General features: G+C 39.4%; 1 protein-coding gene across 1 annotated transcript in view; it reads right to left on the bottom strand.

The window, feature by feature from the left end:
* Positions 1-26,126, bottom strand: part of ube3c (ubiquitin protein ligase E3C) — a 66,029-nt gene that overhangs the window by 26,431 nt on the left and 13,472 nt on the right. Inside the window, 8 exon segments of the mRNA XM_036596802.1 lie at positions 1,321-1,408; positions 3,058-3,129; positions 3,131-3,163; positions 9,706-9,932; positions 10,153-10,310; positions 10,625-10,711; positions 22,736-22,923; positions 24,103-24,254. Coding sequence (XP_036452695.1) covers positions 1,321-1,408; positions 3,058-3,129; positions 3,131-3,163; positions 9,706-9,932; positions 10,153-10,310; positions 10,625-10,711; positions 22,736-22,923; positions 24,103-24,254 — 1,005 coding nt within the window.

The raw sequence follows: 26,126 nt of genomic DNA, 5'->3' as shown, positions 1-26,126 counted from the left end.
TTCTGTTTGTGCACAAAGTAAGAAGTAAAAACGTTCAAATGGCTTGAGCTTCTCCTATCAAAGTCGTTGCTTAGCAACAGCGTCTCAGCGGAGCAATACAGTGTTTGTGAAAAAAACGTGACGTTATGGTGAAATAACAGCACAGTTAGAACGCTTCTCAACCAATCGGCTTGCGTGGCCGGAACTAACTGTTGTATAATACTGAACAAAACTCATGACAGCATATGACATCTGCCATGACATGTTTATAAACAGGGTTATGTCAGTATTATGTAGCAGGGTTCAAGTAACCTTTACTCAATCGGGTCTCAACTGTAAGTTAGAGTCATTGCACCCTCAAGAGGTGGGTTATCAGAACAATCAGCCCAAAAAACATACATTATGGTCCATTTGATGGAGCAGTGAAATAACCAAAAGGGATCCTTTGGATGTATACTCTAGCAGCTAGCAGGGAACAGTATTCACAGAGCGTCCCCATTAAAGACCGTTCAAGTCTGTGTCTCTCTCGGCTGCCCAACACTTTTAATTAACTTCGTAGCCCTCCGTCCGTCCACCTGTCTGCTCTGGCCATTACGGGGACGTTTGTTTTGGATTAAACCTCCGTCCTCGAGACGTTTCGAACAGCAGAGGGGGATAGAAAGTGCAGGAACAGCAGCAGAGATGCATCATTTGTCCACCATGCTGGTACAATTATTCTGCTCAATTAGTCAATCCTCCCTCTCTCTCTCTCTCTCTGATGCAGCTATCAACACGCCATCTCGGGGAGAGAATTATGGTGTGGCATGGTCAATACGAGGGCCATTCGTCACCAATGCAAACGTCCATTTAGGGAAATGAAAGGGGTCTGGACAAACAGGGGGCCAGATGTGACTTGCCTTAGGCTAATTGAATTTTTAAGCGCCTATGCCCCAGAGTACCGCACAAGACGCTGTTATTGGTTCGTTTTCACACCATGAATGCTGAGCCGCTGGTTGAAACGAATGCTAACACAAATGGGCTATTAGACTTGCACAGGCTCAATACTGTCGGGCTTTTCTGCTGATTGCTTGTTTAATGCATTTTCCTCATCTAAGCTTTTCAAACTTTATGACCATTTATATGCTAAACAAAGATATACACTAACACTCCCCTTCTAACAAACAGCATCTCAGACGAGTCTTCGTTATTCAAGAGCACAGAATTAATTAACTAATTAGTTAACTAATCAACTCTGAATATCTCAATATGCCATTAAGTATATCAATAAATCATTACATCTGGGTCAATAGTACTCCAGATAACTGGTAGAGAAGGCAGCAATGTCTGCTTAACATGTCTCACCATCTAGCGTGGACTGAAGAGGTCCGATGCGACCCATCCGTCTGGTTCTCCACACATGTCTAGCAGAGGGGACATAGAGCTGGGTCACCTGAAAAACATGCACAAGCACTGTATCAACAACAGGTAACAAATCAAGACCCAGGACTGGCTTTCAAGATTCAACAAACCATTAATAAGGGCCTTTAATAGCGAGGGGCTAGTCTGAAAACACCTGACTAACATAAGTTTCTGTTGTAGTTTTAGTCTAGCTATGCCTGAAATTGAACTTTATGATTAATTCCCATAAGACTAAGATTAAGATTAATTCCCAGTTCATTTTTTGTTTATCGTACGGTACTATAAAAGTACAAGACAAAACTGGCTGATGAGCTGTCTTGTTTCCCACATGTCAATACACTGTAGCTGATATTCTCAGTCTCAGATGTTCTACCAAGAGATATAACAGTGTCTGTTATATATATATATGGAAACCTAAGCTGACACGTTCTTTTTATTGTGATGTAAACATATTGTGAAAGCGAACACCTGTGGAAAAAAACTCATGATCAACTTAAATAACTGCAATCAGCTCAAATAACTATGAAATAATTGCAACCTGCCTAGTTTCAACTTGAAAATACCATATTAAAGTGTTGCTTACTTTGAAACAATAAAAAGAGACTAATACTAAGGTTACGTTCACACAGCAGGTAAAAGTGGCCCAAATCTGATTTTCTCACCAAATCCGATATTTTTGTTGGGCTGTTCACATTATCATCAAAATGTGATCTGTATGCGACATCAGTCTGAACAGATCAGCTCCCAAACTGACCCGCATGCGCAAAAGAACAGTTCTTTACGTTGCTTCATGCGGCTCGCTCGACTAGAGGTAAACAATCACGACTATGAACGAACAGTTTCACAGTATCAACCATTAAGTTCTGACGGCTGACAGCTGGGCTCGTCACTCAGAATGTGTTTGAGCTTGCTGTAAAAAAAGGCATGTTATTCAGACACGGTCGGTTCTCTGTTTTGCGTCCTCAGATTCTTTAAACATTGCTTTCAGACTTTTAACTGCTCTTTGCCGCTGCAGCCTCGCTCTCCGGCTGCGTTCGGCCATTTCTCTCGAAAACCTCTTTGAACACAGAGCGGTTTGATGAGTCTCTTCTAATTTTTTTAGTACAGAAACATCAGCCTAAATGTTTATGAGTCTCAGCAGCGCAAAATGATGACAAATGTCAAGTTGGATTGATGTAGAAGTTGTTGATGTGAATTCCGATCTGGCTGTTCAGACTGAGTTGCATTGCCGCAGATCGGATAGGTGTCAGATTTCAGTACCACATATAAAAGCGTCTCAAATCGGAATTGAAAATGTCAGATTCAGTGTGTTTGTGCTGTTCACACAGACACACAGATACACATCTGTGTCTCATATGAAGAAAAAGATTGGATTTGGGCCAATTTTACCTGCTGTGTAAACGTAGCCTATGTTCACTAAGCAGTTGTTAGCTGGCACAGCAACAGTTATAAGTTTGAGGTTAAATTACTTCTTTGTGCGCTGAGCACCCATTTAAAAGCAGTACAGATTCCGCTTAGTTAACTTCCAAAGTTTGGCCCTAATGCTACTAATCACACCCAGTTCAATTTGATTCAGCTCAATTCAGTTCAATCAAATCTCCAGTGTAAAACAAGCTCATTTGCCTGAAGAAGCACATCAGAATAGATGCAAGTGACTGTTTTTTCCTGCAGCAGAAGCACCTTATCAGCCCTGATGTTGACCTCTTCGGACAGCCAGTGCCCCTCGGGGCAGAACGGCCTTCTGATGTCTCGTCGCTTTTAACATCTTCACCAGGTTTGTGATGACCTGAAACACAGGAACATAAAAATGTCAAAAACCATCAAAACTGCAACTGCAAAAAAAAATAATAAATAAATAAATAAAAGCTTCTGAAAAATATCATTCATATCCAAAAGATCAAAAAAAGACTGCAACACGTTTACCAATATCAAGCCATAAAAAAATCCACACATCTTTTTACTGATTCCTGTTTAAAATGGGCTCTTCTCTTCTCAGCATTAGGGTCATTACTGGCCAATCGCGGGTGAATGGAGAAGACGGATGAGCCGTCGTGGACAAGCTGAGGCTGCTAATTAGCCACAAGACTGCTGACGTTGAGAGTGGGGGAAAGACAGCAGAGTGGAGCATCACGGACGCTCCATAAGCAATCCATCGCTGAGCAAGAGCTCAGGCAAGCATGAAGAAATACTGTACTGAGCACCTGAAGATATGGAAGCCTGCTCAGATAGAATCTGTTGCTCTCATGAAAAAATAACTTGGAGAGTAAAAATACAACATCAGACATTTCCACTGTTTTGAGTTACTATAAAAGCAGAGTTGCATTGACCACATAGAAATAACACACCCCCAGGGCAGACGTGATCATACTTGGGCCCGACTGATATAAAAACAAATGCCAATTTTAAAGAACTTAGAATGAGAAAAAAAATCATTTGTATATGGTGAAAAATTAAACAGACTCTGTTTTAGAAAAACAATGATTTACTAACTGTTTTGCCAGCAGTCAAATATAACTGGCTTAAACTCAAACAGCACAAACTCACAGCCCATTTACAATTAGTATTTTAATATATATTAAATTACACTGACTGGCCACTTCATTAAGTACACCTCCTTGTATCTACACTTATTGTCCATTTTATCAGCTCCACTTACTACATAGGTGCACTTTGTAGTTCTACAGTTGCAGACTGTAGTCCATCTGTTTCTCTGCATACTTTGTTAGCCCCCTTTTACCCTGTTCTTCAGTGGTCAGGACCCCCATGGACCCTCACAGAGCAGGTACTATTTGGGTGGTGGATCATTCTCAGCACTGCAGTAACACTGACATGGTGGTGTTGTGTTAGTGTGTGCTGCGCTGGTCTGAGTGGATCAGACACAGCAGTGCTGCTGGAGTTTTTAAACACTGTGTCCACTCACTGTCCACTCTATTAGACACTCCTACCTTGTCAGTTCACCTTGTAGATGTAAAGTCAGAGACGATAGCTCATCTGCTGCTGCACAGTTTGTGTTGGTCATCCTCCAGTCCTTCATCAGTGGTCACAGGACGCTGTTGGCTGGATATTTTTTGTTGGTGGACTATTCTCAGTCCAGCAGTGACACTGAGGTGTTTAAAAACTCCAGCAGCACTGCTGTGTCTGATCCACTCAGACCAGCGCAGCACACACTAACACACCACCACCACGTCAGTGTTACTGCAGTGCTGAGAATGACCCACCACCCAAATAATACCTGCGCTGTGGGGGTCCTGACCAATGAAGAACAGGGTAAAAGGGGCTAACAAAGTATGCAGGAGTGTAGACACAAGCAGGTGTAGTTAATGAAGTGGCTGGTCGGCGTATATCGACTGATCAGTGAATAGTTTTACCAATCAATGCCAATATCTAACATTCAAAGATAAACACAGCTGAATCAGATTGATTTGTAACAATGTATCTTCAATTCAATTCAATTCGAATGTATTTGTACAGCACTTTTCACAATAGGCCTTGTCACAAAACCAGCTTTACAGAAATCCTGGTCCAAGCTCTAAATGAGCATCACCAAGGGCAACAGTGCCAGGAAGAAACCTTGAGAAACCTCTGGTCAGCAATGGATAGCAAAACAATAATACAACAAGAGCAATATGAGTAAAGAATTGACAATGAATATAAACAGTAAATACGGAAAAAAGAAGTCTATCATTGGATATGAGTATTTAGACTAGCACAGGGGTCGGCAACATGTGGCTCCGGAGCCTCATGTGGCTCTTTTACTGCCCTGTTGCAGCTTTAGATTTATAGAATTAGATTTATAATTCCCCAACATTTAACCATGAAGGTTGGTGCGCAGACTGTTGGTCACCATAGCAATGCAGACAATCTTGCCTAGCTAGTAGGTAAAGAAAAGAGAAAAATTTAAAACGAACATAAAGAATTTGGAGGCGAACGGAGTTATTTGCATTTATAAGCACTCCAGCTGGTTTCCTAAAAAGTCCACAAAAAAAGTCGCGGAGCTAATGTCAGCTTCTCGTTCACCACCTTCCTGTTCGTATTTTCCCACTCCACCTTAAATGGTGCAGAACTTACATTCTGGTTGTCGATATTATATTTACATTTTTTTGTCTATTCTTGGACATTAGCTAGCGCATATTAAGACATAATTTCAGCCAAGATGGTAAAACATTACTTCAATAAAATGGACAATATGTTGAGGCTCCCAAGGTGGCTTGATTTTTGTTTAAAGGACAAAAAGGCTCTACTTAACATTTGGGTTGTTGACCCCTGGACTAACCAATGATGACCAATGACTACTGTTAGAGGCCTATCAGAGTAATAACAAGAAACAGATCTATGAAAACCAATAACTACTGTTATAAGTGCATCAAAATCAGCATGAAAACCTCTACTAGTCTAGTATTCTTTACTCAATTCACCCTCCATTATAAATATACAGGCAGTTTCCACCATTCAACTGTCTAAGACAAACGAAGTGTTGGCCGTTTCTAGAGGACGATCATCAATCTCGCCACGCCAACGCCTAAACGTCTGCAATAACGGCAAGTGCAAAACGCTGTTGCTGGTCAACTGTCAGTGAAGGGGGGGCACATCGGCGCCCCCGGTGGGGGGCAGTGGGGATAAATGAGCGCTGGTTAATTAGCCCATCAGGTTAAGTGCAGGCCGTAATGGGCCTTTCCCAAACTCCAGCCGTGTCACCGTTCTCCAAACACAGCCAAGAGGAACCCTTCCATTAGCAATATTAATACAAGCTTAGTTGATCATTTTCATTCAATTAACTTCTTTCAATTAAATGGATAGCCGGACAATAGGGGTGATAAAACACGGCGGAGGGACAGGCGAGAGCCCGAGGCAAACATTAGCGTGGGCGGGGTCAGCGGTGGTCCGGCCGACTGTAAATCCCGCCTTCAATTTGGAAAATGCGTTTGTGCTGCTCACTGCTTTAACAGCTCGTTTCAGCTGACAGGAGGCCGACCGTGCCATCTTTTATAAAAATCGTCCACCGCACCGCGCCGAGCAGAGTGGAGTGGAGTGGAGTGGAGTGGAGGAGGAGGAGGAGAAAGAGGAGGAGAAAGAGGATCTCTCTAAACGAGCAGCATAAAAACACTGCAGGTTTAACGAGAGAGAGAGAGAGAGAGAGAGACAGAGAGAGAGAGAGAGAGAGAGAGAGAGACAGAAAGAAAGAAAGAAAGAAAGAAAGAAAGACAATAGAGAGAAGTAGAGAGAGACAGAGATACAAAAAGAGAGACAGAAATAAGAGAAAGGGGAGGAAGAAAGAAAGACAGAAAGAGAGACAAAGAGAAAAAGAAAAAGAAAGAAAGAGAAGAAGAAAGAGAAAGACAGAGCGAAAGAGGAGGAAGTGGGAGACAGAAAAAAGAGACAAAAAGAAAGAGAAGAAGAAAGACAGAGAGAGTAGAAAGCAGCAAAGAGAGAGAAAGAGGGGAGACAGAAAAAGAGACAAAGAAAGAAAAAAGAAAGAAAGAAAGTAAGAAAAAACAAAAGAAAGAAAGAAAGAAAGGACAGATATAAGTAGAGAAAGACAGAAAGACAAAGACAGAGACAGAAAGAGAGAAGAAGAGGGGAAACAGAAAAAGAGACAAATAAAGAAAGAGAGAAAGAAAAAGAGAGAGAGAGAAAGAAAGAAAGGACAGGGAGAAGTAGAAAGAGACAAAAAGAGAGAGACAGAAAAAGAAAGAAATGATCCCCGGAGGTTCTTCACGTTTAGTTGGTTAGAAACCGAATCGCTGCCAAACTGGCACCTTTGATCATCACTCAGCTGTGGTGATGTAGTTGATGATATTCTGCTTGTATCTATAAATAAGTGCAGTATTTCTACTGTAATACATCACTGAACTAATCATGGATCAGAAACGATTACAGAAAGTGATACAGGCACTGAAATGACCAGAACACTGGATAATGAAGACGCTTAAGAAAGAGCTCTGGACACTGTTACCAGGCCAGTGGCCATCAGTGCTGTGAAGAGACAGAGACGGAGCAGCTCTGACCATTACTCCGCTCCCTCAGACACAGTAAACATTTCCTCGTTTCCTGAGCCGGTGGTCTCAGTGCCCGCCTGAGTGAGCAGCGCTGATCCCTCAACACACGCATGAACACACTCATCACCTCATTAACCTCCCACTCAGCTAATTACACCCTCAAAGACATCATCGGAGCTCATCACGTTAGCAACAGCATCTCGGCTCCGCTGGAAGTGCCGTCGAGCGTAATGAGGAGGACGCGAAAGAGGCAAGGAGAACTTGGCAATGTTTTACCTGGGCGATGTTTTAACAGGCTAGTGTGGTGATAATTAAGCTAATGGCACTATTAAGTAGAAAATGGACTCAAATTATAAAGGCCCTACATTCTTCAGAGAAAACACACACAGGAACCCAGGAAAAGCTGGAAAAGATTCCCAGACTGCAGCACAATCTGCATAGGCATGGCCACAAATATCAATATATCAAAACGAGTCGATATAAAAATGCTTTCATATATCATCTCTAGAGCTTATACCGAGATTATTCTATAATACACCGAGCAACAATTATGTGATGAATCATTTAATCTAAGTCCCATGTGTCAAACACAATCCTATCAGGCCCGCAAAAGTATTTTAGTTTTCTGTAAATAAAAGCTCTAAATATAAGTTTAACAGTGCACTGAACTACAGTCCCCATCATGCACTGCAACGTAACGTGCACTCCAACAACAGAGTATGGGACAGCAGTTACACCTCAGTTCTATACAATTCTGTATAATTCCACACACAGTCATATCACCAAACAACTAACTGCAGTTCAGCCAATATAAACACTTAACGTCAGCTCTGCAGCTCAGAAACTGAGCCCAAGTATCGATGAACTTGCAGCAAAGAAGGGATGCCAGGTGTCCAGTTCAGGCAGACAGGTAGGTTTAAAAGACCGAGCTCCTGGGGACATTTACATTTTCAATATTTAAAGTGTCCACGTAATATTTCAAGGTCTACTACAAGTGCCTGTGTTTTCCTGTTGAAGTTTATGCATATTTTGAATAAACAATGGTCGGTTTATAGCAAAATGTTAATTAAAAATTAACCTCTTCAACTCCTTGAGTCCACCGGTGGTTCCAAAACGCACTTCGTCATATTCTTCATAACTTTCATATTTCATAAACTACATTCTAAAAGTGAGTGTCGTATGAGAGCTGTAACTGTCTTCTTTCCAAATAGATGGGTGATGTAATTTTAAACCCTTATAATAAAAGAAGCCGAACTCACAATTTTTCCACAAATCTGGGCTATAAACTATAAACAGATGGCGTCTGTTCAGTGATCTGCTCTGTAAAAATGATTTTTATAAAACAAATACTAAGAGCGTCTAAGATTTTTGGCAGTAAATCGTATGTATATAGCAATATTTGTATGAATATAATTGATTAAATGATTATAATACACAATTTCTGTTAATTTGAGGGGAGCTTTTACAAAAAATAAATAATAAAATAAAATAAAAATGTACATATATTTCATGCAGTTACTGAATTCTTTGCCTTACAATTTGGTCATATAAATTCAAATGGACAAACCAAAATATACCCTGGAGAATAAGAGGTTAAATAAAAACACAGGTGGCCCAAGGATTTGATGAGATTTTTTAATATGGCCCTTTTAGCGGTTGAGTTTGATACCCCTGATCTAAGTATTATGCCTCTTTCTTTGCAGCCATCAACTTTCTTCAAGCTCGACAAGTGATTTCCTCTTTTAACGTGAAACAAAACGATAAAAGCCATAATCACCACCCTCACTTCTGATTGCAATCTGTCTGATCTATCAGCGATGAACATTAGAGCATTAGAGCAATAAAAACCCAAGGCACATTCTTTTTATAATCTATGCTGCAGCACTAATTGTTTCCAGCATCCATTTCATTTTCACCTATAGGTCTTCAGTTTAAAGGACCGAGGAGAATCCAATCCACTCGAATCCAAAGTGAAGCTGCAGACCGAGAGAGCTTTGTGGACGTACTCATATGCACCTACCATCAAAACCAGTCCTGCCTCATTTGATCTCATATTAAAAAGCCAGACCCTGCGTGTCCATAAAGGTTACAGGATTACTGAAGCCTGGCCTCACAGAGCTGGACCCAACATTTCTACTTAAACTGTAAAGTCCAAAGGCTCCCAGAGTCTGGACTTACCTTAAAGAACTGTACCCACCATTTCTACAGATACTACAAAGACCACAGGTTGTAAGATTCCTGGAGTCTGGACTCACCTTCAAGAACCGGACCCAGTGTTTCTACTGATAATATAAAGGCCACAGGTTATAGGAATCTTTGAGTCAGACCTCACCTTAAAAAGCTGGACCCAGCGTTTCTGCTGGGCCTGAATGTGCTGCTGGACCTGGCTGCTGGTTTTGACCCCGACACTGCGGAAGGCGGCTGCATACTCCTCTCTGTGCTCGCTCTTGGTCTCAGGGTACGCCAGCTTAATGATGCCCAGACAGGCGTCCCGCAGACACCGAGACAGCGTCACCAGCTCCGAAAGAGAGAAGGGCATCATTGACGGCTCCCTCTGACCTGCAGGAGCAAAAGAAAAACAGACCACATGTGCATGTACGTGAGAACAGCTTACTCAGACCAGCAAGTGCATAGGAACTGAAAGTGACGGTACACGTTAGACTTTATTCATAACCTTCAGAAGAAGCTGAAAAACCAGGTTGTAAACAAAAGCAGGCATTTATACAAAGCACTGTCATGGAATTGGTCACAGGGCTCGGTGTATGTGTGTGGTTGTTACCATCCATGGAGTCTCCAAAGAACTCTGTGTCATGGATGGAAATGAGAGAGTGGCTGAACAGGGAGCTGAACAGGTAGAAGAGCGGGATGATCCTGTTGGAGTCTTCAGGAGACATGGGAGAACCGCGGGACATCAGCTGCAGCAGAGGCACCAGAGACCTGCAGAACACATTCAAAAACGGACCTTTTAAAGAGACAATTCAGCAAAAATGACATTTAGCATTGTGTAAACTGCACATCAAAATAATCACACATATACCTCAAACAGTGTTGAGCTGTTAAGTAACCTCTAATAGACTTGCTTATGTGGGTTCTGACACTGTCTGGCCTAAAAGTCTTGTTTAGCAGGTAATAAGTTGTAATAAGAGGTCGTAAACTGTGGCTGTTACAATGTTTTTCTTCTTTCTCCCTGATTGATCCCATGGATTGCTGCTCCTGCTTTGATAAAGGCTTGCTTTGGATGGACCACTTACCCTGTGATCATTTTGGTCCTCATGGACGTTATTAAGTGCCACAAGTGTCTAAGAAAGCGCGCATTGAAGGCCAAGCTGTACAGGAGCCTGTAGAGGACAAAAGCAAAAAGCAGTTTTAACAAAACAGAAAATCCACCATTGCATTCTGTAAAGTCTGACATAAAAAAGCCATATTCTCCAAGAACATGATGGTAAATATTATGAATTGGTGTAGGAGTCCCAGTAAATAGAGCAGATGTACAATACAGGTATACTACAAATATGACGTGTATTGACAGAGAACATCAATGATATATGCAAATTTAAACATGTAAATATTATGCTAAATACTAATATGGACTTAGCTTATGCATTTAATAGATTCACAAAATTCAGATTCACGCAGTACCATTTTTTGATACATCATAAAATAAGAAGTAGCTGTAAATCTGCCTTATGATACTTAATATGTTATGGTTTCAAAGATTAAAAGATGTGGGCACTTTAGATACAGTATCCAAAAAAAATGGTACGAGGAGGAAGGAGGAAATTAGCTATATTGGCAGACTAGATCTGTATAACCTGCACATCTCCCGAGTTCAGAACATTACAATGCATGAGATTTTACAGGTGCCTTAAATGTAGAATTAATTTGCTAAAAGAAGCTGGCGAATATGAGGCTAAAATCAGCTCTGCATCCTTAATCAGGAAATACCTTAAACTTTTGTTGTTTGACTTATTAATAAAAAATAACACCTTTATCTTTCACATGCTCCAGTAGATCTTATATATATATATATATATATATATATATATATATATATATATATATATATATATATATATATATATATATATATATATATATATGTAGATCTACTGGAGATCTTACCCAGAGCAAAAACTAACTACATGGTGTCGAACAGTAATTTACAGAGCTATAAAGGAGCGGAATTCCCTACCGGTCTCACTGCTTAAAATGGAGGGTAAAATAATGTTTTAAAAATCTAACAAAAAGACAGTATTTAACAAATTTAAAGATCACTTAGGTACACAGGTCCTTGACAGCTGGAATAATACTCTGGTGGAGTTTCATGGTTGGGCAGGGATTTAGATACTTACCCGAATAGAGTCGGCTAAGGTCTTTGTGAGATATACCAAAAGAGCTTTTCTTTTACTGCAATTTTTTCTGTTTTAATCTTCTTTCTACTGTTATTTTATGCTTTAAATTGTCCTACTATGTTATTTTCCCTTTTTCATGTGTTTTGTTTTCACTCAGTTTCTTTTTGTTTTTCACTCATGTTTTGTATGACTTGTTTCGTTGACTGTTATTGCCTTGTTTTGTAAAGTTTTGTATGTGTACTGGACCCCAGGAAGAATCGCGGCTATCGTGATAGCAGCTAATGAGGATATTAAAATTAAACAAATAAGGAAATGTTTAATGAGAAGCTGAAGAGCAACACAGCAAAGCTATAATGAGCCATTGGAGCTGCTGGATTGTAGAACGCATCTTATCGGCTGAACTAATGCTGCATCCCAGATCTCACACTCTTATACTTTACCTTCTACACAAATGAGTGCACTTCTAAGGGTACAACACTGCTTTTTACTGTTGTGTGCTAATACGTGGTTAGGGGTGCAGGGAAAGTAATGCGGAGGTAAATCTCAGCTGTTTAGATTCCAGCTTTTATTGTTATCACTGCAGTAACAAATCAAACAAAATCAAGGCAATACTTAAATATATTGGTTAACTTGCTTTAAAAAGTAGCTTTAAGCTGAGTATTTACTACAAACATGTTTTACAGCCTTTGCTGGATCAGTTTTGGCTTTATCTCATTGCAAACTGTTAGAATGAGTAATTACTCGTTCTGTTGAATGTATTGTTTAATGCCTGTGCCTATAGAACCGAGATGCTCATATTGAACAACGCAGTACGATATGCTGCTTGGTTACAGTCACTGATATCACTGATCTCTAGTGTCAGGGTATGTATTTTACAATACAATAACAATTCTCTAAACCCAGTGACTTTCAGAAGGACACCATTCACCCTGAACCCCTAAATGAACCAGAGGTGGAAAAACAAACAAATCAGCAAGTGCTGCTCTCAGCTCTTCCTACTGCGGGAGGAATTAAAGGAGCTGTTAAGCTTTATTTAGGCGAGCCACCGTCCATTAGTAAGGCAGTGACCTGCTGCGGGGTCATAAACGGGCTGTGGTTTCCTGAGAGGGTCCTATTTAAGTTAATGAGCAGCAGAGACACAATGCGGCCGGCCTGACCACCGACACTCAGCTTCATAGTGACCACAGCCAACCAACAATCCAACAGCAGCTCAAACACCGAGAGCCAGACACATCACACTTAGGTGTGAGGAAACACGCCGCTGACTCACGCGTGGTTTAGTGCGAGGGAAAGAAAGAGAGGAAAAGAGGTCAAGCACGAGCGATTAAGGCAAGAGAAAAGAGCGAAATGTGTGTGTACACACACTCTAAACCACACACTCAGACACCACAGTCCACACCTTTTACACGGCTTGCTAACAGCAAGTAGCACCAGTGTGGTAAACGAAGGCACAACAGAATAAAACGCAATAAAGGGCAGAAGAGGCGATTATACAAAAGGAAGACACAAAGGCTTCAATTAGCAGAGCAAGACCACATTCCAGCTGTCTGCTCAGCAGATAAGCTACGTTTTAAGAGCGATTCCACAACTGGGGCCCCACTTTGTGACATTTACAAATATGTAACGCAAAGAAAAGTAAAATTTAAGCAGTTTAAAAAAGTGTCCTTCACAATAACCTATCTGCATTTTTCAGATAAATAACTTAAAGCATTAGTAAAAATATATCTACAGTAGTTTTGCTTCTCCTAGTGCACTATAACTGTTACCCAAATTATAGATTTAATTTATTTAGATTTAATTATTATTTTTAAAAAATCATCAGAATGTCCTTAATGTCCTTGGACCGTTAGCATGGATGCTACTCGAGCCCTTTTTGTGTATTTGCTAATTCTATGAGATGTTTTTTGAACAGTTAAATTCAATTAATAAAAGATTTAGGTTTAAGAGTTACGAGGGCCAAATGGTGCCCAGTTGTGGAATTACCATTTAAAAAGTGAGACAAGTTTAAAATATGCCTAAAAATAAGGCAGAAAAACAAGGCAGCCAAAATCAAAATCTTCAAAAAGGCAGACAGACAGTCAAATGGGTGCATATATATATAAAAGCCTGTTGTCCTTTACATTGTGTGTGTGGTTCCATTGATTTACATATACATATATATATATATATATATATTAATATATGCCTAATGACTTCACTGAGGTTTAAACAGGAGTTTAACACAGAGACCAAATTCTTTCAGGCTGCATCCCAAACCTGCATACTACATACTACATATGTGCTTTTGAACCATGAACGCCACCATGAGGAAGATCAGAGAATACATAAATGAAATGAGACAAAAGTGTGTTAATCTTTAAAAATACTAAAAAAAATAAAAGCTAAAAAGAAGCTACACATCTGAAATTCTCCATATCCACTATTACAGCAATAATTAAGAAGTTTAAAACAACCGGAGCTGCAGTGAATCTGCCTGGAAGAGGACCTTTATTTTACCCCCACGGACCATGAGGAGGGCTGTTAGAGAGGGTTAGAGAGGAAAGAGCTTTAATCTAACCACAAACGAAAGCACACGAAAAAAAACTCTACTGGTTTCTGTGGTGAAATGACACAAAAGTAGAGCTTTCTGGTTAAAAGCGAAAATGGACTTCATAACATAATGATGTCGTTATGTAATTACATACAAATAGTTATGTAAATTGAATGTGGAGTGAAGTAAGAATAATACCTCTTGACTTCTAAGGGTTAAAATAATAATAACAATAAAATAAAGAAAGCAATGTGGTGCCTCTAGAGAAGCTAATAAGGGCAACCCCTGAGTTTTGTGGAGCGTCCCAGCTGGTGTAAGAGGGCGTGAGAGGCCCTTTATGGAACACTTGTGTTTGATTGAAATGAGACACAAAGCTCTAAAGAGCTGACTGACACGACTGATTTACAGCCCGCCAGGACAAAAACTCCATTTCAATTACCAAATGAAGTGCTGATAAACACACACACATGCATGCAGACACAGAAAGCAGTGGTAATCGGGGGGGAGGGTGAAAACGACCTTCATGAAGGAACGCTGACCGTACTGCTGTTCTGTTAGCAGAGAATTATTCAAATAAAGACGGGAGAGAGAGCGCTAAAGTTTAGCATACAACAGCTATGCACTATTAAAAAAACAAAAAAAAACAAAAACAGTTATACTCTCAGTGAGGTAGCCTTATGGCATCTGGTATAACAATTATAGTAACTGTTAATAATCATTATAATTATCATTACTGTGATGTAATTTATCACAATGTGTTTTTGTGAGCGACAGCACTTAAGCAACACTTCCCAACTGCATGTCTGATTACAAAGAGTACAATTAGACCTGTTTAAGTGCAGTGCAGTGTCAAATACAAATAAATGTTTTCAGAGCTTTTGCTTGTATTTTTAAATTTGGCAGCACTTTGTCTGTTCTAACTCATCAGATGTCAGAAAAAATAAATATTGTAACATTCTGTGTATCGTGAAAACTTCTTCAAATACTGTGAGTTCATTTCTGCCATATCACCCAACTCTACAATGTCATTAAACATTTTAAAGAACTGCTATTAACCTCTTTTTACAGGCCCTCTAGTAGCAATTCCAATTGGATATTTTTAATTATCATATTTAAATACAGTATTTTCCCCATAACTCGAACAACTTTAGACCAGGCCTCGATATCCAGAAAAGAAAGAAAGTGGGTAAAAAGACACTATTAAAAAACAAAAAAACAGATAACAGGCAGTCACCTCGAGTGGCACGGGAATGGTCTGGCACTGCTCGAGGGTCTTTACACTGTAATACTGATGCAAATTCTAGTTATGTCTATACTGTGCTTTTAGACCTCATTCCACTCAGTGCCTGCTATCATGTAAATACAACAAATCCATCTTATATGGTATGTAAATATGCAAATAGAGATACTCTTATTCCTGCTCTCTTACACTTCAAATTACATCTTTTTTGTCTATTTTTTTATTTCCGCCTAACTTGTGTCTATTTTTATTTCTATTTTTTATTTTCTGTATAGTATCTGTAAGTTTATGTGCAAGTATATGTCTTGCTACTGCAATTTCCCTTGTGGGTGGGTGGGTCGGTCAGTACTTACTTACTTACTTACTTACTGTCTTACTTGCTGTCTTTCTTTTTGTCTTTCTTTTTGTCTATCTAACTCTGCTATCAGATGAACTAGGACACTGTTGGCTCTCTGTGTGAATCTGTGTTGAGCTGCATAACTGCGGCTTTCTTCATATCTAACAATCCTGTACAGACACGATAAATAAATCTAAACACAGCAAAAACACTTTGACAGATGTTGACTTGTTTGCTCATCTACAAAGACAAAAACCCAGTTTGCAGCTTTTGTTAATCCATTTAAATAAATTCCATCAGCATTACTGAAGAGAAAAAAACGCACAATGCAAAAACTGTGGGTGCAGACGGAACCTGCATTTTATGTCTACTATGAAAACGGGTTAATGCTAATAATGCAGCTCTTGAGAGTAAAGAACATCAATAGTGTGAAGCCACTGCAGGGAGTATAAACTTTATATGCTAAAACAAATGCACTTAAAAATCCAATGAACAGGACACTGACAGCTCTGCGGAGTACAGTTCAAAACGAAACTCTTCAGGAGGATCAGCGTGAAGCAGGGATGTGCGGTCAGACTAATTTTAATGTAAGAGTGTCGAATAACAGATATTTAGTTTGATATAAACAAAAGAGACAAATAAGTAACTGAAATATTGAAATTCAGTAGAGGCTTCATAGACTGTCGAAACAATCTTAATAATCTTAATACCTTGTCACAAACATGATATACTGTCGGGATAAAAAAGCACAGAGAAACTGTACTGACTGTTGTGTGCAAAAGTTTGGGCACCCCTGGTCAAATGTACGTTTTGTTGATTATCTAAGTGAAAATAACATTTTAACGCACAATTATGGTTCATTTGCTGTATTGAACATGATGGGATAAATATATAAAATGTGGCCTGTGTAACAGTTAAGGCACATTTTACAGTTTACATTTGTTCAATTCATCAAAATTGTGCACTAAAATGTGCAAAATTCTCTATTTAAGTATGTTCTCTGTAGAGGATGTGTCAAGCTATATTCACTTAAATGAACAAACATGTCATTTGACCAGGACTGTTCAAACTTCTGCATATGACTGTATATAAAAGAAAAAGTAAATGTTCTGACAGAAAAAATTAAAGGTTTTCTTTGTTGGGTGGCGTGTGATGTAGTAACAGGTACGGATGAACAGATTCGACTATTTCTGTGCCGATACCAATGTTGCTAAATAGGACATTTTTTATCCTATTTAAAATGTGCACACCTCATATGGTGTGCTGTCACATCTGAAGAGTTTGTTCCAAAACATGTGATAACTATTTTATGAAATTTCGGTAGTTCTGGATTTTTAAAATGATCCACACTGGAGAACTGAATATTTCATACTCAACCATTTTCTTCTTATTTTATAGCTAGTAAATCAAACCGAACACTGTAGATAATTTAACTCTTTAACCTCAAATTTAACCTCAAAATCTCTCAAAATCACCTAAAATCTGACATTTTTATTTTTTTTTGCCGACATTAAACTGATGCAAACGTAAAAGTCCGATGAAACTGGTGTGAAGAACAACATAATTAGAAAAGCCCTCCAAGGGCTTTTATTATGACACACTGCAGCACTTTGTGGACAATCACTGCACATTTGTTTGCAAAGAAACACTTTTTTCCCAAAACATTTTGCCTGTAACGTAATCATTCATAATTATGATCTATATGTAGATAATTCAGTTCCATTAATAACAACACGAAGGGAGAAGTTGATGTGTTTTGTGTTTTTATGTGACACTCTTCCATTTTAAAGCAACTGCGACAAAAAAAAAACAAAAAAAACAGTATCGACTGTGGATCAGTCACATCTGGCTGATACAGGATTCATTTACTAAGGTAAGTATTGGTGCCAACATCACCGGACCGATATTGGATCCAGTACTGGGCAGTACTGGTCCTTGCACAAAGATAAATTAGCATAGTTATGAACAGTATCATTTCAGGCTGATATGAATTCAGGCTGATATGAATCTCATCTGATCGGCTAAAGCGAAAGAAAAATCTCCTGGTCTTGGAAATTTGTGACAAGTATTTTACAGGTCTGAGTGAAAATGTCAGGAGTAGAAAGTATGTTTTTCTTCCACAAATGTTATTAGGTAAAAGTACAAGCACTCAATTTCAACAATACTGGAGTGTCACACAAATATTTCAACACTAGAGTTTAGCAATGAAGTATTACTTAATTACTCAAATATTCCCCACCACTGAAAAGATCAAGCGTTTCAGAGCTTTTGTCCTTGCATATTTTCTTCCAGATTTCCCATGAAATGTGGGGTAATGTGGGCTACTAAACTATCTAAACCTTAAATGATCATTTTACTGAATAAATGATGAATAACATCATGATAATTCAAGCTGTGTTCATATTGTACCTTGAGTCACAATATATATATTTTTCCTGACATCTGACAAACTGAAACGGACAAAGTGGTGCTGCATTTACAATAACACAACCTATAAATCTAGTGAATTGTACTTTCAATTTTCTGCACTGTGCTGCACTAAATCTAACTTAACAGGAGTAACTGTGCTCTCCCTAATCCAACACGAGGTTAGGAAGAGGTTTTAAGCACTGACGATATCCAAAATATGCTCAGAAAACATAGTGTGGCATAATTTATCACAATATCTATACAGCCATGCTGCCCAGACCCAGATCTCAGTGTCTAAATGCAGCACTACTAGTACTAACACACACCCCTCAAACCAGGCAGGTTAAATGAGCATTGAGACTCCTGCAGGATGGTGGATCTCCAAGTGGACGTTTAGCAGGCTAGGCTAGCTGGGGAAGCTAGTAGGGACACTGGGCTCTTCTTTGGGTCTCGTAAATCACAGGCCGCTGCAATTTGCTCCCCTTCGCCTCTTGTAAAGCTATCCTGTCCACTCCTGCAGAAATGAATCTCTCTCCAGGGCGAGCTAATTATTTTGTACAGATATCCGATAATGATAAAGCGCTCAGGGCAGGATTTATGGTAAAAGCGTCCTCCCTCCAAGCAAGCTGGAACATAAAAATACCAGCAAATACAAGCGTGGAGGAAGAACGGGACATGGGAGGAACGGCAGAGCATCTGAAAAATTTGTTCTCGTTCACACTGAATAGCAAACATAGTAGGAAGACTCAGTACAAAGACTTGCAACAGCGGTAATGCCTTGGATAGTTTTCTGATCATTGCACACTGCCTGTCAAAATTTCTGGCTATTCAAAAATGTTTTTGAAGAATGAATTTGCCTTAAAAATGCAAAACTTACAGAACACCTCGTGAATAAAGCCAAAGTCCACTCATTTGATCCTCTTGTTGTGACGTCAGCACTCAAACAATTCAGGTGTTTAAACCACCTTTGAGCCAAAAGAGTTTCAATATGTGCTTTTAACAACAGTCTGGGAAAAAAAAAACGTCAAATCATTATTTAAACAAAACCTGCTCTTCACACCAATGAAGGCATTTTGATGGACACGTAGCTGAGCGATACAAAACAGACTTTGCAAAGCGTTCCATGTTAGCAAATGTATTTTTCTTATTTAAACTCTAACGATTCGCATATGGCTAGACACTACGCAGAGTTCTACAGCTCACATTTCATCTTTCTTTTTTTAAAAATGTAAACAGAATTTTGACTTAAGAGCACCCATGTGAGAAATCATTTTGACCTGGGCTGCCGAGCACTTAATTTTGGGTATTTGCTATGCATGAATCCAAATATGCAATATTTTTTTCCCAATAGTGTGTGCCACTAGAAAACTTGAACGCTATAAGGCCCAATGAGAAAAAGCCTTCATACTGAGACTTCATACTTCTTAACCACATCCTTAGCAAAGTATGTGAGTGGAGTGGAGTGTTGGATAGTCTTCTTTATCATTTGCACAGCAAAATGGACAAGACAAGACTAGCTGTGTGCAACATCAGTAGAAATTCTCCAGTATAAAATTCCAGCTTTCTAAAAAGCCACTCCGCACTTCAGAATCACATCGCTCTGCTCCCACTCTGCACCGCTCACATACTCTGGTGCTTAACATGTACTCAGGTTTCCTAGTAGTAAAATACAATGTAATAATACACTTGTTTGTAAATACCAGCAATTGTCACACTTTATATAACTGTTGTTATGGTTTCACTGAACTGAGGGTGTTTATTTTTTTCCCCCGATTTTCCATAATGCAGTATACCAAATGGCCAAATAGTGACTTCAGTATTCAAATACTGACATGCGGAACAATTAACTGAAAATCGAACAGAGAGGCAAACAATATTATGTTGTGTTTTTGCTATCGGAAAAAAAACATGCAGATATCTTCCACACCAAACATGATTTGGGGGTCCAAGATGATATCTTCCTGCAGATTATAAACTGCTTGTTTAATGTCCCTCATAAAAACTGCAAAACAGTTCCACACAGCTGACATTTTCACTGCTGATCTGCTTCTGCTCAAACAGTTTTTTATTCACCGTTTCTTATTTTCATTACCCTAAAAAATTCTTTCTAAAGTCTTTTTTTGATCTGGACACCTTTTTTGGTCAAATTTTTGGCCATGTTGCATCCCTAGTGTAAAGACATTTACATTTAAGGCATTTTGCAGACACTCTTATCCAGAGCGACTTACAATTTGATCATTTTACACAGGTAGGTGAAGGTAGTGTTAGGAGTCTTGCCCAAGGACTCTTATTGGTATAGCCTAGGGTGAGTGCCCAGTCGGGGTATTGAACCCCAGTCTAAAGTGTAGAAGGCAGAGGTGTTACCCACTACACTGAGAGACCGAAAAGACCTGAGATTACCAACTGAATAATAACCTTAAGGTTCTATGAAAAGCTTAAGTAAAATGTAAAAAGAAACCAAGGTGTTCGCAAACTTTTAGTAGGCAGTGTACAAACAACTGCAGCTGAAAGAGGGACAAGCACTGACGTCCCAGACAGCACTTACACCTCCAGCAGTTCCTTCTGGGACACAGCATGGAGGACGGAGACTCATCTGTGTGCTGATAAGCCTGCACTCTTATGATTCATCCTCCATCCCTGCGTCTCTAAATGCGGCTCTTAAGCAGTCAGCGCAGCAAACGAGAGAAAGTTAAAGAGAGATAAAAGATGGAACAGGCTGCACTCATTACCCTAATTGATGACTGACAGGTCCTGAGACGGCCCACTTCCTGCCCCGGTCCATAAAATGGCGGACAGCGGGATGGGAGCTAATTGGCTGATTGGCTCCGTCGTTCGCTTCGTTAGTGCTTAGCGCATTTAAAATGCAAACCATACGCAGACACAAAAATAAAAAAGAAACACAACCAGCGTTTAATCGGAGGACGTTTTGATGTGTGGGTATCTGTTTTACACCGATATAAAAGTGCATCCTCTCTCAGACTGAAGTGCTTTTCTGCTTTCTTTTGCACTACTGTCTGGCTTTGCATTGATCTGAGTGCTAGAACAACTTCTCCTGCATTGAGTTTGTGTGTGTGGATACAGATGCAACACTTTGCACTTTTCACTGTTCCACTGAGTTCAAGTTAAGCTGTATGATAATGTTTGTTGTTGTTTTGTGTTACACAAGTCACATGAAATTGTTTTGCTGTTATTTCAGCAATAAAGCATGATGCGGTCATAAACACAAGTTGAAGGCGAGTTTAGATGATCCCAGCATGATGTGATTCACGGTAACTCACGACCTCAAGTGTTCTTTTGCTTTTATAAATTCTTTTGCTAAAAAGGCCCGAACGTTCTATCAAATACGCTATAACATTTACAATGCCTTCCGCCAAAAAAGTAGCAACCTTTTTTGTTACAGATAAACTACCAAAATATCAGGTTCAGCTCAGCTTTTTCAATATTATTAACCTGAATGTGGTTTGGTTCCAGTCAGTCTGCAAAGCATTTTGCAGCTCACCAAGTTTGCTAAATTTTCTGGCTGATTCTAGTTTGTTCAGTTGTTCAGTTGTTCTGGTGCCGACTGAAAAGTTCACTACAGGTTTAGAATATTATGACTACACCCTTCTTTGCAATCTGACCAAAAGGGCTGCAGGTCAAGTGTTATGTAACATATTAATTTTTCTGTTTTTCCCCACCAAAATTAATGAGCAGTGAAAAAGGTGTTAAGTTCAGAAACCAATCCTTTGTAAAGGGGTCCGGCAGCATCAATTTCAAGAGGAAATTTTTGTGATTTTAACATAAAATTCTGGTGCACTTTGAAGTTATGTCCAAATATTGTATTGTTTCCTAGGTATTCAGATATATATTTTTAAAAATCTGTTTACCTTACCAAGGTCAAATGGTCAGTGAGTATAAAATTTGGTCATCTCTCTTCGATATCCCATATCTATTATAAATGAAGGCCATTATAAAAACGTCCATAATTTTTGTTCCACTGGCTAGTACATAGTGCTTGGACCCTGATGATTGCCACTTGCAATGCAATTTGTAGATGGTTGTTTTGCTCTCATAGCAGTTACAGTTCACATAAATCAACAAGTTATACACCAATTTCAGATTATTAAATGGAAGCTGACTGTCTTGGTCACTAAAAATGATCATTTATACAAGTTACACATATAACATTCAAAAACTACTGAAGAAAGAAATCCTAAAATGCAAATATTAAACCATATTCACCGCTTACTGGTCTTTTTATACTTTGGTAATGCTAATTTTCATTCTGACTGGCCATTAAAATAACGTACTATACCTGTGTGTTCGCTAAATAATGACTGAACTGCGGCTACACTGTGTTAACAAGCTCATTTTTTCCACGTAGGCAAACTATAATGAGAACCCAAAGATCGCCTTTCGGTTAGGGAGGTTTCAGTTGAGTTTAGGTGTAGGCATAGCCTCAGGAAGTCCTCACAAATAATGCAAACATATGCATTTGTGTGTGTATCATCTGACCTGACTTTAGGCACCATCATGCGATGCTGCACCATCAGCGTGTGACAGATGGAGGCCATCATGGTGAAGACGTCTTCGCTGGCTGAGTCCCTCCACACCAGCGCCAGTAGAGCATTCGTCTGCTGCTTAGTGTCCAGCTTCTGCACACACAGCTCCGTAATCAACTGCACTGAGATCCTCCCTTCATTCTGCAGGGAGAAAGAGAGAGAGAGAGAGGAAGAAAAAAAGAGAGAGAGGCATATATGAATCTATGAGTCTGTGGATTCGATGCCAACTGCACGCCACACAAATTTAATGGGATCTGCGACAGCCCTCCAGGCTCATGGACATGTATTGTGAGCGGCTGTTATAATGTTATAATGTTTCTCCAGTTTTTGTGACTGGTGCACCTGAAATTCAGGCACCCACTACACAGCTCCTTTGGAACTTCTTTGGGTGGCTCTAAAATCTCACATATCAAAATTCTAGTTGTCAAATCTCTCTAATTGTTAATCAAGCAATTAATTGACATTCAACCCAATATAACTCACTTGTGCAGCTTTGCTTGCAACTGTAACTTTAGGCTCTTCATCCTTTTTCAGGTGGTGTTCATTATTTTATATACACAGTACAAGTCATTATTTTTTCTTATTTTTGTGAAGATCAGATATAAAATAATCCAGCTGCATAAGTAAGGGGTGTTTTTGAGGAGATTAGATACAAGAAAATCCACCTGCATAAGGAGGAAGAAAGTCAAAGGAAAAGAAATGAAAAAACATGAATGTCCAAAACTGGAGTGCAAAAAAAAGATTAAAAGCTACAGAGAAAATGGGGCTCCTTACAACCACCTGGAAGACCTGGTAGGCACCAAAACTGCCCCATCAGATAAACAGCATTTAAAGCTTTCATCTTTGAGAGAGAGGAGAAAATCAAGCTGCTTCAGATCTGAAAACATCCACAGGTGTTTCTGAGCATCCTTCCAAGAAGCCATAAGAAAAAATTGAGGAACATTTGCACTAAAACCACTACAAGTCAGCATGAGATGTGTGGTAAGGTTTTATGGACTGATGAGTCTCAATTCGTACTTTAGTGGCGAGAAGAGGAAATGCTAAACAAACTTCTACAACTGAACTTTAGAGGTGTGGAAAATCATCCCCGCAGATTTATTCGAGAAACTGACACTAACTCTCCTGAAAAGTATGGAAGGAAGCTGTAGTAAAGGTAAAGAGCAGACATACTAAATACTGAAAATTGTGATCATGTTTAATTGTGTAACTCTAATCTGTCTTCTGCTTTTTATTTTTTTTTTATTCCAAAAAAGGAACTTGTACTTAACGGCTGTTTTGACTGGAAATGTCTCTGATTTGTGCACAGTAGGGTATATATACCTGTCTAGAAGTGTGGTGTATTGTGTTATTGTCCTCATCCTCCGAGTCGCTGTTGATTTCTGCTTTGCTGTGGCTCTCGGTCACTGGCAGCAGTGGCAGCAGAGTCTGCAAAGTGCTCAGATACAGCAGCAGGCCTTCCTCCGAGAGAGACCCTACACAAACACAATGTACACTGAGTAAAAACACAGACCTCAAATATAGCCACAGACTTTCCACACACATCCACCCACACATACTCTCTGACACGTTCAAAGGCTTCAGTGATCGACCAGCAAAGTCGTTTAGTTACGGACGAGGTTGCTGAAAAACAAGTTGATCTTGGCGAGTCCACCTTTTTTTCTTCCAAAAAATTTCTATACAATTAAACTGTTGTGATGTAAACAAAGTCAATAAGAGATTCTGACATAGCAAAGCAAGGGGAGAGTGGAGAAGGCATGATGGGGTTGATTAGTCTACTAACCAAATTAGTGTTGATAGATGGATTATAGAAACAATCACTCGGTTGCAGTTGCAACACACTGGGGTATAAAAATAATATAAATAAATAAAATAAAGCATCACAATTCTCTCTTGAAAGATTCTAAATCAGGTCACAAAACATCATCAAACTTTTATGCAGCTTCTCTGTTTCCCCTTTTATTTAGCTGACAGTTGATCGCCTTATAAATAATTACATCTGATAATTTAATCGTCTTTTTTTGAAAGTACAAGTCTAAAATGGTTAAGTTAGCTGATTAGCTATCTTGATTCCTGCACTCTTAGCAAAAACTGCTCTACATGGAACCAAAAAAGAGCCCTTTGGCTTGTATCAAAAGTGAAACCCTTTCTGGTGCTACAAAAAAAAAAACGCTTTTCAAAAAGAATCACCTACAGCACGCTCCCCATCAAACTGAAGAAACCTTATATAACGCAAAGAACCCTTTAATCATGCAAAAGCTTCTTCAGAAGCATTTTCTATATTAAAGAACCCTTGAAGAACCATCTTTTTCCCCCTCAATATTCTCCCCAATTTGGTCACATCCAATTTCACCCACTAGTTAGGACTCCCCCAGTCACACGATACCACCAGCGCTAGGAGGGCGAAGGCTAGCACAGGCTTCTTCCGAGACCTGTGAAGCGCCACCGCATCTGGACAGCTGAACGCGCTCGGAGGAAAGCACCAACCGCCTGATCTGTTACGTCAGCTAACAGATGCCTGCGATGACTAGTATTACACTGCTGCGAGTGATGGAGGGAGATGGGGGGGCCATCCTACCCACCCAGAGAGCGTCCTGCATCACCCACTTTGCACGACTGGGCAGCTGGCAGAACAAACACGAACAAAACTTTTTTTCTTAAAATGAGCTCAATAGAAAATGCATGTTTATGCTCTAAATAGTTACAAGACCCTGGCAATCACAAAAATGGGCAAAAGTTTGCTGCAATCATGTAGGGGGCGATATCACTTAATCTTAGTGAACTGAGCAGAATTTCCTGCTGGTGCGAATGAGACCCGACTCTCTGTTGTCTGCAGAAAGGGTGAATGAGTCTCCTCCTTCCTCTCACCAAGGCCACGTGACCACATTGCCAGAAATATTTTTATCTGGCGGCTCTCGCTTCATGAATCCTCTCTGGTAGCTGCTAACTGACGACAGCTCAGGCTAAAATAAGCAAACATAACTCACTGTTCCTTCTGAAGGTGCCACAAAATTAAGTCAAATGTAGAACGTCTGCTGTTTTGTGTATTTTTTTATGTATTTTCTGTAATGGCGTGAACCTAGAAATGTGAAAGCTACCAACTGCAGAAAAACACTGTGACATCTTAAACAACTGCAATCATCTTAAATAGCTGTGATTAGGCAATTATGTAATAATTTTGTTTTAATAATTAATGTTTTTTTTCCAATGAATTAAAATATTTCATCAGTAACCAACAAATCTGATGCTAAAAAAACAAAGTGCTAAACAGTATAAATGTGACACAGAAAACAAATCAAATAAAAATGTAGTTTGTTTTTTTTTCTTTGTGTTTTAGAATTCAGGTT

Source organism: Colossoma macropomum, unplaced genomic scaffold (genome assembly GCF_904425465.1).
Source record: "Colossoma macropomum unplaced genomic scaffold, Colossoma_macropomum, whole genome shotgun sequence".
Classification (NCBI taxonomy): Eukaryota; Metazoa; Chordata; class Actinopteri; order Characiformes; family Serrasalmidae; genus Colossoma; species Colossoma macropomum.
This window is presented reverse-complemented; position numbering and strand designations above follow the sequence as displayed.